At 37.4% G+C, this 16,056-nt stretch overlaps 1 protein-coding gene across 5 annotated transcripts in view; it reads left to right on the top strand.

Annotated features, from left to right (window-relative positions):
* The window catches only part of si:dkey-34e4.1 (carboxyl-terminal PDZ ligand of neuronal nitric oxide synthase protein), a 30,277-nt gene extending 14,829 nt beyond the window's left edge, over window positions 1–15,448 (top strand). For 3 of the 5 annotated variants that reach the window (XM_056746298.1, XM_056746295.1, XM_056746299.1), the window contains 4 exons: window positions 1,996–2,151; window positions 3,967–4,132; window positions 5,141–5,432; window positions 11,001–15,448. In XM_056746298.1, the coding sequence (XP_056602276.1) occupies window positions 1,996–2,151; window positions 3,967–4,132; window positions 5,141–5,432; window positions 11,001–11,532 (1,146 nt within the window). In that variant the 3' untranslated portion in view covers window positions 11,533–15,448. Of the gene's footprint in view, window positions 1–1,995; window positions 2,152–3,966; window positions 4,133–5,140; window positions 5,433–8,461 lie in introns of all 5 variants that reach the window. The other 2 variants (XM_056746296.1, XM_056746300.1) reach the window with 2 other exon arrangements.
* Window positions 15,449–16,056: the final 608 nt, after the last annotated feature.

Here is a 16,056-nt window from a genome sequence, read left to right as displayed (position 1 = left end):
CTGAGCCATAAGAAAAATGTAATCTCAAGCTCAAACAAAAGGCCTCCTGCTCGGAAACAGAGATGATAATGCATTCCTTCATGTTATATTTACATGTATTCATTTTGCCTCAACACATTCATAATGCATTCGTGTGTTCCTTCTCCGGGAAACATCAAAGATCCATTGGCGTTCCATTAGCTTTGTAGTTGACATTCCTAACAAATGCCTTCACTGGAGGATGAGTGGAAATGAAGACAGAATGAGAACATCCACTGTTGCAATTTTTTCTAGAAGAACGTAGATTAACTATTAGCTTTTGTCATCCACCTTCAGAGAGACACTCCATGCACTTTGTGTACATCGCGATAATGGGCAAAAAGTAAAAGAATAACATGTTGACAGCTTTTACAGCCAGTTTCATTTATGCAGTTTTTACCTGCTTTTGGAGAACTGTCCTGCTATCTCTAGCCTCTGTTTGTACCTGTTTGTATGCTTTGCATTTTAAACCTCCAGCTTCACCTAGTGCTAAAAGTGGGTTATTGCACTGAACGAATAATTGTTTCGTTTCCTTTATCACAGCTATTTAAAATGGTTATATTTTTACCAAGATGCATAGTAATGTGCTTTGTTCTAAACACTGTTTCATTTCAGCTTTTACATAGAAACTAAAAGAGTCTGTGTACATATTATATAATGTACATTATCACATGGCGTTATTGTACATTGTTTTAACTTATGTAGATACATTCGGCTACTGTGGTCTTGCCACTTTAAACCTCACTATTATAGTATTGTATGTTTGTGGGGTTTACTTAACATTAGTTATGGAATACATTTTCTTAGCATATTGGTTTAATCTGACCTCCCATTTGAGACAACTGGAGACATTACTCATTTGGAAAAACATTGGAATTTGGAAGATTTTTACAATATCTTAATTTAAAAAAGCTGAATAAATAAGCTTTCCATTGACGTATGGTTGTCAATATCTGGCCAAGTACAACCATTTAAAACGGAGGAATCTGAGGGTGCAAAAATATCAAAATATTGAGAAAATTTTAAAGTATTAATCAGAGATACTGTAGCAGTTGCAGTTAGCTGTTGCTAAGAAGAAACTCTCTAATGGCTTACCACTGTATTGACGTTGTGGAGAGTAGATGAACTCAAAAGCAGAAATTCTAAACTTTACATAGATACTAAACTTTAGTGGGTAATTCTCAAAGAGCAGACATCAGCAAGCGAAGTTTGTAGGCATGTTTCCCACAATTTTTGTTAGCGATTTTGCTGCATCCATTCACAAAAATAAAGTTTTTTTTATATTTTGAGGTAGAAAACGTACAAAATATTTTCATGGAAGATGCTTTTTACTTAATATCCTGATACATTTTGGCATTAAAGAAAAGTAGATGCAATTTTGGCTATTATTAAAAATGTTTTATGAAAACAGGTTAGCATTAAACATAATTAAATCTGTACATAAATCAATAGAATGTATGATAGCTAAAAACATGTTAATTGGTTGTTATGAAAGCAGAGCAGCATTTTAGTGTTTAGATCCCTATAGTCTTGTCTCTGTCTCAATACCTTTTATGGCTGACTAAAGCTACTTAGAGAAAATGTGTGTGCATGTGCGCGGGTGTGTGTATGTGTACATGTTCCTTTGAATTATAAAAGCACTTTATGTGCCCTTTGTGACTGAAGAACACACTAACCAAAACACTCTTAAAACCAGTAACCTTCATGTAAACGGAAAAAGAGGTTTCAAAAGTGACTGCTGATATTTTGCAGAACGGTTTTGGCAAGTTTCATTGTATCACTCCACTTTTTAAAATTATGCTTCTTAAGGCGCTACTTCAATTTTTCAGCTCAAAATAAATGCCATATTCTGTAGAAAAATAATAAATCTGCTGAACAGTATTCACAGCTGTGCGAATCTTCAGTACATCAGCATGATCGACTTAAATCTCTCTCTCTCTCTCTCTCTCTCTCTCTCTATCTCTCTCTATCTTACAGTCTTTACCAAATCTGGAGGGTGTCTCTCTCTACACGTTAGCTCCCAGCAGCCCTTGCTCTCCTTCTCTCACACCTTTGGCTACCCAACACCACCTGCAGTTCCTCCAAAAGCAGCTGCTTCAGCAGCAACAACAAACACATGTTGTTGTAGCACAGGTAAGATGCCGTACACTCATTCACATACTTATCATGAATTACATTGAAAAATTCCATTTCTTAACACTGGGAGGAGCTAAGGCTCCATGAAAAACACCGTATATATATATATATATATATATATATATACATATACAGGCAGTTTCACACAAGGTTCTTTTCGGAGTACAGATGTATTCACCTACCCCAGCAATTCCAGAAGCACACATTCTGCACAACCCTGTACTTTATTTACTAACAAAGTTATTTTGTTGAAAAGCACTTACATACCTCAAACCCTAAATCAATCTCCACAACCATGACAAAGCAAAGACAAACACTGGGAAGGAAACAGAACGTAAAGTCGATCGGGACATCTTTGTTCACTCTGTAATTTCTGTCTCCATTACATGACATTTGTTCTGTTTTTGAATATAGATTAAGATTGAGTATAACATTGAATGAAAGAATGAGAAAAAGCTGACACGCTTGGGATATTGCATAGCAATATGAAGAAAATGAGATGAACACTTGCAGACAAGCCCCCTCATGACTCATGAGTTTTCATTTATGTCTTATATCAACTATAAACTTTGTTTAGGATGTTGCTCTTGTAATTTCTCAACAGAACTTAAAATAGAAATAACACAACTGTCGTCATTCACACAAAGATTTCATATAAAACAAAAATTAGGGGGTCTCTTTATTTAATGTTTAAACTGTCTGGATAAAAACAATCTATGTGGGTGAGACCTTTTTGTTGGACGACAAAATGTGTGAAAATGTCCAATACACTTAAGGGTAAGTTGTGGTCACGTGTAGGACCTACACGTGAGGCGACGCAACAGTTTTTTTATTTTTACTTGTGCGTCAGTGTCCACGTCGACAGGCAATGGCCACTAGGCGTCTGTGTCCACGTGCCTGTTGCTTGTGTATCCAAGACAAGAGCCGAAGAAAAGGAAGCTTGTTGTGTAGGCTGTCTGAGAAGCATTAGCAGTGATAGCGGCAAGTAAACAGTCACTTTTGAAATGTTAAACACAGAAGAACAAATCATTTACTTATGTAAGTCATTCAGAAATGCGTTTGAGTGAACGCTATCATAGAGTTTTTGACCTTGGGGAGGGGTTCAAACAGACCAATCACAGCGCCTGCGGTTAGCATAATGTCCGGGTTGAGTTGACACGTTATTGCAGAGGTGCACATCAGGCTACACAGAGCTGTGCACAGCCTATGGCGTAGGTCAAACGCACGACCATGAAACGCCCTTTACACTTAAAGATAAATCTGGTCCATATCTAGGGTCCAGAAAATCACATGTTTTACATTGGCTAGTAAGTAACTCCATAGTAAACATCCAAAACACTCCAATAATACCCTAGACACAATCCAGAGCACCTAAGTAACCCTGTAACAATGTTATAATACCCTTGCAACCACCCAGATCATCATAGCAACCACCTAGAGTTACTTTTACAATCAACCAGAACACCATAGCAACACACTGACATCCACTCAAAACACCTTAGTAACTGCATAACAATACCCTAACCACTCAAAACCCCTATCAACCATAGCAACGTGCCAACATCAACTAATAAAGGCCTTAGCAATGTCCTGACCACTTCAAACACCCTATAGCATAGCATCAAGTTTGACTTGAACAAGCACCACTCATTATTTCTTCCAAGAATCAGATGTGTACAATACAGATCCATTTGCACCTTTTACCTAATCTAGGATTTGTCAGACTGTAATATTAGGCTCATTAAGTGTTGGCATTGATCAATTAAATTCAACATTGATCTCTAGTATTAAATGACTGTATTATTGCTTTAGGTGCAACTCCTGAAGGATCAGCTGGCAGCAGAAACAGCCGCCCGCATGGAGGCGCAGGCCAGGACTCACCAGCTGCTGTTGCAGAACCGTGACTTACTGCAACACACGGCCCTGCTGGTCAAACACCTCAGCCAGCTAGAGGTCAGAGTCAACGGAACAACACAGAGTAAGACACGCCCCATAATCCACCTGAAAACTAAAAGCTTTTAGTGAAATCTGCGCTCACTGTTCATTGAAGCGGATCTTATTGCATTAAGGTGGCCATCACTGGGATGGCAAGAGAGAGAGCGACTGAACAGTCGTAGACACAAACACATTATTTTTTTGGCAGGCGGCAATGTTATTGAGGTAGTTGCTGTACACTAATCTATTTCAAAGTTTAGCGTAGGAGTTTATTGGGTTTGATTCATCAGCACTGGGCTCTGTGCCTGGTTTCACTCTGACTGTAATGCGTGTGGGTTTATTCATAAGTTTGTGCTTGGTGGGATGTTACTGTACTAAAGATCTGTGTTGGCACGCTAGAGTGAGCTTCTTGTGACCTTGAGCAAGGCAAAAAGCTGGCTTCAAGCATATGTTGAGTTTTGGATGGTGGTCCCCAGCATGGGATGCTGATGTGCTGTGTTTCCAAAGGCTTGCTTAAAGGGATAGTGCACCCAAAAGGAAAATTCTGTCATCATTTACTCACGCTCTTGTCAATTCAAATCTGTTTGACTTTCTTTCTTCTGCAGAAGACAATAGAAGATATTTTGAAGAATGTTGGAAACTGAACAACCGTTCACTTCTATTGACGCAAAACCAATGCAAGTCAATGGGTACTCCAATTGTTTGGTGTCCAACATTCTTTGAAATAAATCTTATTTTGTGTTCTGCAGAAAAAAAGAAACTCATACAGGATTGAAATAAATGATGACAGAATCTTTATTTTTGGATGGACTATCGCTTTAAAGGAACTATAGCTTTGGAGTAGACCACTACCAGTCTGCCAACTGTAAATTGCGTATCAGCCACCCAGTTACAGTAAATTAAAGCTTTTAGATTTTAAAAAGTACTCTCTAATTTTGTCAGGAAGCCAGTAAACAGTGTAACCCTTGGTGCTAAAGAGACAAATCTGGGACTGACAAATCTGCGACTGAACATCAAACCTTACCCACTGATCTTAAATGTCTTACTGCAGATGAAGAATCGCCATGGAGGAGCGTGGGCACACGTTCTCTCTCTCTCAACCTCAAGAACCTCTACACACCTTGCTCAGACCAACCCATCACCTCCACTCCAGCCGGGCAGTCAGTGAACCGTCCTGCATCCACCTACGCTGAGTCCTACCTCAATCTGCTTAACCTGCATGGCGTAGCCGCCATCACAACCAATGGGAAGCCAGAGAATACAAGAAGCGAAGAGCGATTGGATGCATCAAGAAATGAAGTTGCAAAGCTAGACACTCGGAATTCAACAGCACTCGATGAGAGGTAACGACATCCAAATGAATAGCACCACATTTTATATAGAAAGGTATAGAAACGTGTGTAAGGCCGCACTTGATAAAGCTGCAGTTTAATACCCAATGATTCTGCGAAAAAAGACGTGTTAATAACAAGAAATCATTTTCTGAGAAGAATAGAAAAAAGGTTGTGATTTTGTGATAAATGCTGGTGAGATCACGATTCAAGAATTGAGAAAATTAGTCTAAAAAGAACAGGAAGTACAATAATCCAGACGCATGTTTCCTGTTCCTCGATCTGCCCGCAGCATGATTTGAGACAAAATTAAACGTAAATTATGCTCTCAAACATTTGCATATATTTCCATATTTTGTGGAGGGATATGCAATCTTTGCAGTCATTATAGACATCTCTAAAAATCTGTTTATAGGTTTGCTTTCCACAGTGTGTGCACGCAATGTTTACCACCTCCTGATGGGGTTCGTAATAATAGCTTGCATTTTGGTAAGATCTGAAATGTGATCTGAAACATCTGGTCCGAATAATCGCACAGCGTGTCAATGTGCTGAACAGAGAAGAGGGGATCTTCACCAAAACAAAATCCACAAATAGAAAAGCAAAGAAAGCAATATAATTGTGTGGATTACGGGTCTGTAACCTTCTGTAACATTAATAAAGAAAGGTAAACGTTTGAGCAGAAGGATTTCACTACATTTGGCTGGTGTTTGATTTTTCTAAAAATAGTTCCGCCTCCTCTCTGACTCCGCCCTTTAGCCGCCTCTCTCCATACACAGACAGCAGACTGATGGAATGGATATTGCTTCAAGGCAATGTAAACAAATTGAATGAAAGTGTATTAGAAAGGAGAGAACAATCTTTCCACACTGCTCGACTTTTGGCTCATAGGTTTCCTTGTATAGTAATGGAAATGTTTGACCTTTATTGGGCACTGCACAATCACTTCTGTGTGTCTGTGTGTGCTAAAAGCAAACGTTACACTGTTCTTGAGATTTGCAGCACGCACTGAACACTCCCAACGGTATTCAGTTTATTGCACTTCTCCTTCTAGATGGAGGTGTCTCATTGTTTTGATTAGCTTTCTTGATTTGTTGTTTTTCTCAGATGGGTTTATTTGTATTTTTTTGATGTGACGGAAGAAAGTAAATGAGAGTGTGTGTAAAGATGTTTTGGTGTCTGTGCATCGTGCTTGTATAAGCTTGCTTGCTTTGTGTGTGTACAAAAGCTATTTATTTTTACATATAAGGGTGTCTGTGGGTAGCTTGCACACAAAAAAAACATACATTTCTGCACTTTATTAAAGCTATTTAGATTCTGCTGAATACCTCTCTTTCTCACACACACTCGCATATTTGTTTATATACACAAACGACACAAACCCACAGATCTGGGAAATTACTCAAAAATATGCACTAATAAACACACTCATAGGAACACACTCACGCTCACACACTTGCTTTGTATTGTAAAAAATATAAGCGCAGTCTATTCCTTTGTATATCTACAGTATGTCAGAGTCCGAATGAGTTTTTTTGTGACATTGAAGATCCGGTAGATGGTGTAAAAGAACAAAGAATAATGGAAAGAAAAGCTAAAGCAAGACCTCTCACCACTCACTTGACTTTAGTCAGAGTATTGTTTGTCAGTTGTAGTCCAGCATTTGTGATAGTGCTCCGTGTGTGTCCAGCAGTGTCTCATCACCTGGACTGTGGTTTAAAGCACCTGTCCATCATTTATTCATTATTCTGTCACTCCACGTTAATATCAATGAGAACTTTTCTGCTGGTTGTGGTTGTTCTCTGTCTCTCTTGTGACAGTCAACACCATCAAACCTTTTGCTTTCTTTATACCTCTCCTCGTATCTTGCGCTCTTCTGTTCTGCTGTCTCTGTTAATGTATCGGATTCATATTAAACTGTTGCTCAATGACCATCACTTTCCTGTGTGTGTATGGACTGCAAAACCAAGTTATCATGAGCTTGTTTGTGTGTCTTGAGTTTATTTGTGTTAATGTAAGGGAGGTGAATACATTACATTGAAGGTGTTAATGACACGGATTAGACTGTACGGTTCTATTGATTTCTTGTAGTGTCCATTCATTCCTTAATTACTGTTGTTGAGGCGTGTGTGTGTGTGTGTGCACGTGTTATATTAGCTTTTCTTTGAACACTAAATTGTTCTTAATAAGGGTGACAAAACTGCCCTTCAAGGACATTTTGGGACATTCTTAACAATAAAAACATACTAAAGTTACAGTACAAGTGTACAGAGGTATATTGATGTGGGTTCAAAGCAATAGCTTCCAAATACGAACATCACAAAATTAAAATTTTGATTAAAGGTACAAAATATAATTATTCTAATTCAAAATAAATGGAAGTTTATGAGATTCACTAACATAGTGAAAAGACATATGGGTTGGGGTTGCGGTACATTGGACAGGATTATGTAAACGTGTAAAACGTTTTTTTATTTTTTGGGGGGAAAGCTCATAAACGACGTAAGCAAATCCGCTCGGCAGAGGTAGATTTTTGCCCATTACTCCGATTTTGCACTGTATGTAAACTCCTTGACCAGTTTTTCTCTCAGTTTTGTTTATTTGCCCATGTCCGACAGCGCAATAGTAAAAGTCCCAAAAGGAAGTAACAGTAAAAGTAACATAAAAGTCCGCTCTCCAATCATGCGGTTGATGTAGAATCAACAAAATAAAAAACTATTGTTGCATATGTGGGTTCTGCAGACAGAAGAAGAGGTATATCAATAAAGCTTCTGACAGATTTCCCGCAGCATTTTTAATAACTAAACAGACTATCGATGGTGACATCAATGCACGCGATACACCTGGCAAGTCTCAAACTTCCATGTACTGTACTGCGTGTAAACGCACTCGACGTTACTATTTACAATGTTGCAGTGGAAGTCAGTGGGATGTAACACATTGTGGGATGAAATGTACTCAAATGTTTGGGTGAGAAGGTTTGTTTTGTGTTTGTGAGTGTGAAAAAGAGAGAGAGATTTATTTTGTTTTTCTCTGCTCAGGTGCACGTGTGAGGAGCATCCCCTTCTGCTTATCCACTTCCTCCTGTAACAGCCTCCTCTCTCTCTCTCTAATACAATTTCTCCATCTCATGGTTTTTCCCGGCCCTTCTTCCTATCTCTGAAATCCCTTCTAGAGTACCGCAGAGATTTTTTTACATATTTTTGTATCAGCACGTCCGGTTCCATCACTCCAAAGTCTATGGGGTCTTTGAATGAGCTTAAGGTCTGTGGTAACAAAACCTCTAAATATTGTCAAGTTTTAATCTTTGACATAAAACACACCAGTTATATCCCGCTCATTTTTTTTAAACTTCATTTTTAATGTTGTCTAATCTCACAAATAATGCACCATTGGATTATCTTGATAGACATATCATAATTGTGTTAACTTTCGGGATGGCCTACAAAAATGCTTCATCTCTGTAGTTCTCTATTACTGTTTCTTCTCTCCTATCTCCTCTGCTCTCACCATCTCTTATCCTTTCGTCTCCTCTCCGCTTTACCAACCTCCTGTGAGTATAACTGTAATTGTGCTGTTCTTTAATTACATTAGCATGCTATACAGACATAAATGTTCAGTGCAGTGGTGCGTGTGCAAAGATGAAGAGAACAGTGTTCATTTACTGTATGCGTGGGTCGAGTTTTTCCTCCAGATATCGTAACCTGGTACTGTGGCATTAGCTTGTGGTGCCCATGAGGAAGATGGCTTACTAAACATGCTCAATAATGTCCTTATGAAATATGCAAAACGGTTTGTGTGAGCACTGTGGGGTATATGGTAGACTGTTTCTTGTACAACATGAACACACTCATTATTAAAGCAATGAATTGGTGGATTCATGATATAAAGTTTGGTGTGCATGTGTGTGTGCAGGCCAAATGTCCTCTCTAACAAAGTGAAATATAATGACAACCAACTTGAATCATTTTATTGGTCTTCACTAGATAAAAGGCTCAAATTGATGTGCAAGTGTTTCTGCGAGGGTTAGGTTTAGAGCATAGAAAATATCAGTCTGATGTTAAATCTATAGAAATCTGTATGACCTCAGTAATAGGAAAACAAATGTGTGCGCGCGTGTGTCGATTCCTTTTGCTATGTTGAGAGCACACATTCTAAATTTCCCTTCATGGATCAATAAAATATCTATCTACACACACAACACACAGACACTTATTACAACAACATGGAACGAGTCTGATGTTCTCCCTCAGGGAATTTTTTTATTTTTCATCGGAGGAACTCAATATTGTCACTAGTATCCCCATCCACAGCTCCACAGCCTGTCATGACACAGCCTAACCAGTGCAATATTAAATATCTTACAATATGATGAGTACATTTTGAGTATAATCAAAGCATTTTACATATGACTTGATTAAGTTTTAATATTAAACGTATTAAATGGTTACTGCACTATTTCACCACGCAGGCAAAACAACTGTAGAATTCACAAAATCTACAGTATTTCTGCTATTATCATTTATTGTTACAGTACATGCAATCTCAGAGACGGGTATTGTTTATCAAAAATCCACAGAGAATTGAATTACTGAGGCTTACAACACCCACTGGATAAGGAGACCATGTGAGTTCCTTTGAGCTCTCAATGGGATCTTTAGAGAGATGTGTAGGAGGAGATGTGACAGCATTTGGTCGAAGGCAGAGAGGACTGCTGATGTCATCTTATGTTAATCGGTAGGAAAAGAAAACGTGGAAGGAAACCAAAAAGATTTGAATCCTGCAACAGCTAAAAGGCCATGAGTAAATGTCCGGAGCCCTTGAATGTTATGCCACAGTGATGCTGAATTATATGACAATTTACCCCTATTATATGTTACCTTTTTATCGGAATAAGATATTTAAATATGATTTAAACACATTCTGCATGTTCATAGAACGTCATTTGTGTTATGGACAAAAATGATATCTGAAATTGCTTGTCTTCAAATGCAAGTCAAATCTAGAGACCAGAATATATATAGAGATTTGGGGTTTGGCCAGATCCAGAACATTTCAGTAATATCTACTTCTGATAATTGTTTGTTTTACAATATTTTTTAATGCTTTATTTTATTTGTTTATGATTTTATATATATATATAGGTCTTTTCATGTGTTTTGTTTACATGTGTTAAATGTGTGCGAGTGGGAAAGACAGAGAGACACTTACGCCGGGCTTTCTCCGTCCCATGCTGAGTGACTGCATTGCAGTTATTTTTAGTAGGCCCATCAATACAAGAACCTGCTGCTCTGTCTTCCATTTTCTTTCTCTCGCTCTCTCTCTATTACCCCCTTTTTGCACATAATTCACCCAGCAGGAGAGCTGTGGGACAGAGATAAGTGCACTGCACAAAGAATAATTGTACATTAAGTGCTTCTTTTGTTTATTCAACACTCAGCACTACACAAGACACTCGTCGAACACGTCTAGCGTCTGATCACATCCACGCTGCTTTTCTCACCATTTCTGTCTTTTGAAGTTTCAGTGTTTATACACAATACACCACGACAAATCTATTAACCCCCAAAATGTGCTTAGCTTTTGTGTCTGCAGGTTTAAACAAATCATCCCTAAATTGGATCCCCCACCGCAGCCACTCAACCGCAAACGCTCGAACAGGACTCTCTCTCCGGGTGTAGAGGCGGAGTCAAAGTCCCCAACCGTAAACGGGAACGTACTTCCTAATATGAGCAGTAGTGCCTCATTTCCTGACATAACAATTCGTTCTGTTTCACCTGGAGATTTTTACTCTCTCACCGGTGGAGACAGTGCATCCTGTTCGGTTAGCGAAGATTCTGGCGTACGCTCGGGTGATAAATCCCTAATTTCCCCTCAGTCCAGAGAAGATCCGTCTGATGACCAGAGCTCCGTTCTAATCTCTACATCCAGTACATGCAGCAGCTTGCCCGAGGATCATCCACCTGTAGATGGTGTGACTCCACCAAATTCTGCCACCCCCGTCGGCTATGAGCAAACAATTCCATTTTCTTCGCCCATGAATGACACATGCCTTCATATTAGCCTGAGTGAAGATGAGCTTTTGGAGGATGCCACCCCATGCAGGCGTTAGGATTCTAAGCAAGTGGGACAAATCTGCCTAGCGTTTTATTAGAACGTTATGAAATAATAATTCCAGTGTTGGAGAACTCCAAGTTTTGTTATAGAAACGCAAGGTATAATTCAATACCCTAACACTGTTGTTTAGCATATTGAATCATTGACTCCTAGGCCGATGACCCCTGACTGGTCTTTTGTAATAAGATCTTTGTTCTTATCATCTTCCTTTATCTGCAATGTCCTTATATGATGTTATCTCTAAAATTTGTTTAAAGATGATTTAGTATAATGCAAAATAGAGTACTATTAACATATGCATAGTGTATTTTTGTAGATTAAAATTGTATTGTTATTTTTTACTTTTCAAATAAGCAATGAATAGAGTGAATTGACACGCTTGACAGATTACCTGCTGTAGTTAGTGCTGCTGATAGCTGTGTGTTTGTCTTGAAGATGTTGATGTGTTGTGTTTCCATATTATTTCAGGTCTCGTTTTTCTACTTATGTTTGCTGTAATGATGGAATTATATATTGTTCTGTAATGTTCCTTGAATGTTGTTGAACAGTTATGTAGCAATGAAAAAGCAGAATGGATAAAGGCAATGTTAGCATGAGGACAGGCCTTAAAAGGATACTTCACCCAAAAAATATCTGTATAATGTCTTTGTTCCGATGAACACATTTACATTTATGCATTTGGCAGATGCTTTTATCCAAAGCAACTTACATTGCATTATCCTATACATTAGTTATATTACCATTGAGCTACAGGAAACACAGAGAAAGATTTTTGGAAGAATGAATATATCCAGACAGATTTTGCCCCCCATTGATTACCATAGTAGGAAAAAAATACAATGGTAGTAAAAAGTGCCACAGAACTGTTTGCTGTCCTACATTCTCCAACATGTCTTCTTTTGTGTTCAACAGAACAAACAATTTATAAAGTAATTGTTCCTACTATGGGAGTCAATGGGGGCAAAATCTGTCTGATTATAAGCATTTTTTCAAATGTCTTTCTCTATGTCATCAGAACCAATACATTTATACAGATTTTGAACAACTTGAAGGTGAGTAAATGATGACAGAATTTTCATTTTTGGGTGAATTATTCCTTTAAAAACTGAAAGGATAGTCACAGTGCTCGAAATGGCTGAGGTTCGCTGGGGGGGACTCTAGCTGGAACATATTTTATACGATTAAACCACAGATGCAGAAAATTCTAATATATTTATGTATAAAAACTTGCTTAGTGATTGGAGGCCCTGTTTTGGATAAAAGATGGAAATCTGTTACATTTTGAGGTGTTCCCCTCATTTCAGCCCTGGACAAAAATAGAAATATGATTAGAACAGGTGCACATTTAGGTGAAAATCATATTCTTTTCTCACACTGGCAGGCAATTGGTTTTATTATGTGACATGTGAGAGTGGATAAGTTATAAAGGCAGCTTGAGTGGGTAGATGATTAAGGAAGGAAAAAACAAATTCTTTAAGGGACATGATTGTGTGTAGACATCTTGATAAGCAGAACATCTCTGATTCCATGGCTTCAGCAATCAGGGTAAAATGAAACAAGATTATTTTACAGGTGAAAAGACTTTTTTAGAAAACTAGTGTCACTGTCTTCTTTAGTCATCTCTCACTGACCTTCAAACCGCCTTAGCTAAGAAAGTTTACACTCATAAAAATGTACTGTGCTACATTTTAACTGTACCCTGAAACGTGCATACTAAGTCCACCCAAAAAAGCGAATTCTTTCGGAATTTAAATTTTTTATTTTGGGGAAAATGTTCACTTTGAAAAGGACACTTTTGTGCTTTTTTCTAAGAGTATGTAGAGGACCAGCTCTATTTTGAATCTCTATACTGGAATATTTCAAACAGAGTAACCTCTTTGGCATTAAACTATGAAATGTGTGCCAGTTGAATATAAGTATTTTTCATTATTTCCCAATGAGGCAACAGAAACATAGCAAAGAAATGTATCTTGATGTGAACAAAGAAAAAAGAAGCACATTTAATGAGCATTGGACAGAAGGAGGAAAAGGGAGGAATTCCTGGCTAATAAAAGAAGTGGGTGTAAGCAGGTGCTTTTTGCTGATGGGATGTCATGACACCTGAAGAAGGGAGGCAGATAGAAAAAAGAAATGAGAGAGAAAAAGAAATTGTTTGCAATTGTATTGTTGAAATAAAACTATGGCAATAAAAAAACTATTTCAGGGTACAGTTTTTTCCTCAAAATAAAGAATTGTGGTTTTTGTTAAATTGCAAGATGATATTGCAGAGTAACTACATCAAGTGTGGCTTATAGGGGCGAGAATACAAGAACCAAATCATAACCCTGATCTTACCCTCGATTTATCTCTTCTGTATTCATTTTATATCCCAGTGACCTCACTAACCACAAAGCCTCAAATTTCCACTGTTTAACTTTGCTAAAACAATTATTGTGTCCCAAATGATCATTTACACACCCTCCTGTCATTTAAAACCTGTGTTTATACAATAAACTCAATGGTTACTGTTGTTGTTCGCTTACCAACATTCTTCAAAAAGCTTCTTTTGTGTTTTGCAGATAAAAAAGTAATAAAGGTTTTAAATGACAAGAGTTTGAGTAAATAATTACATCATTTTTATGTTTGGGTGAACTATCACTTTAACGGTATAAGCAGTTTCTCAAATGAGGGCAAATAATGTCAAATGCACAACACAATTCGCATCAAGTGCGTTTGAAGTAAATTTGACATGTTTTACCCAACATGACCTCAGTCACTGTCAATGTAATCACTACTCAGGTGAATCATTGAGTCTGTACACAGTGCAGATGCACACATTATCTATGACAGAATGACTGGCCAATGCAAAGTTCATCATATACATTCAAACATAGCCTCATACTGGTAACCTTTACTGAAAACAACTTTTACTAGTAAATTACCAGTACTGATTTTCTGGATTTTTGAATAGGTCCCCTCCACATGTGATCTGGTAGCGATAATTAACCGGTAATGCATGTGCAAAAGCAGCTAACGTGAAAACAAGCATAACATCTTAAACATCTTAAATAAATGTGGAAATAAACATTGTTTTTTTTGTCTTCAGGTTGACCATTACAGCTGTGTCATTAGAGATTCATATCTTACAGAGAAAAGGGGAAATACATGTCAAAACATTGAATGTGGCTCAAGTTGGATGAACAAAGATACAATGTTAGCATAACTTTTACCATTAAACATTTACTGTACACCTGTCAGTTTTTTGCTTTTTAATAACAACCTATTTGCACAAATGTTTTGCACTTTATTTCATTGTCTCTATATCACAGAGAATCTCCTACAACACCAAGACAATTTAAATGAAATGCTTGCATTTGCCAGAATTCCATCACTGTGAGTCAGGGGCACTGCGGAGTGACAGTCATGTGGTTACATTTATTACAACAACAACATTAGCACTTTTAATACCTTTTCCATTTAAGTCCATAAAAGTCACTTTACAACTTTATATCACCTTAAGCATTCCTTTTCCATTCTGCTGTTTTCTCTATAGCACTTAGGGTTCATTTAGCGGAGAGATTGCTTCTTCTGAAACCCTTGACTTTAAAAAAACAAAAAATGTTCAGGTTTTAAAATCGTTTCCTTGTTTGGATTAAACTGCCTGCCACTATGGATATACAGTACTTTTGACATTACATGACTACTATTACATTATTTACCTGATTTAATGGAAAGCTGGCGACTTTGGTGTCATAAGTGACTTTGTAGGCAAAAAATGAGATCCAGATAGAAATGATGCACTGAAGGATGGATAACATCAAGACGATTCCATGGACACTCCAAAAAGAAAGCTACAAAAGAGTCAGCATTGTCATACATGAAAGTATTTCATAAATTATATCAGATTCTATTAAATGAGTTTCTAAACATCAGTTCTTAAACTGTCTGCCATTAAATTAGATCAGATATCAAAGCATTTATCTTTTATGCAAACAATGAATGCAAGTCCTTTCATTACCTCCTTTTTGTCTAGTATTTTTGCAATTAAAATAGTTTGTTTGAATAAATCCTTGCAATCAAATAGTGATATCAAAATAAATCGGCCAACCTTAAAAGATAATTCAAGGGTGTCGTCTAATAAAGTATTTATAATGAGATGTCTTGTATTGATAATGATTGATACATTTTTTTAAACTTTCAAACATTCTATGAACTAAATGGTAAAACAATTAAATGCATGTTATTTTGGCTGGATTCGACTTTCTTTGCATATACCCTGAAAATAAAAAATAAAATTGTCAGGTGTTAAGCATGCGAACCTGAACAAGGGACATCACAGTGGCTGATAATGAAGTTCTGGCACTGATGCCATTCATTACAAGCAAGGCTTTCACCTACAGAGAGAAATGCATTCGAGAGACTTGCAAGAAAATAAAGATGTACACTGACAGAATTTTAAAAGTACATAAAATGAGTTAGATGTCTTGATTTGTCTGTGGTAAAGTTTTAAATATTAACCTTTAATGTCTTTTAGTTACAT

This window comes from Triplophysa dalaica, chromosome 4, assembly GCF_015846415.1.
Source record: "Triplophysa dalaica isolate WHDGS20190420 chromosome 4, ASM1584641v1, whole genome shotgun sequence".
Lineage (NCBI taxonomy): Eukaryota > Metazoa > Chordata > Actinopteri > Cypriniformes > Nemacheilidae > Triplophysa > Triplophysa dalaica.
The sequence above is the reverse complement of the archived record's forward strand: the minus strand, read 5'-3'. Positions and strand labels throughout refer to the sequence as shown.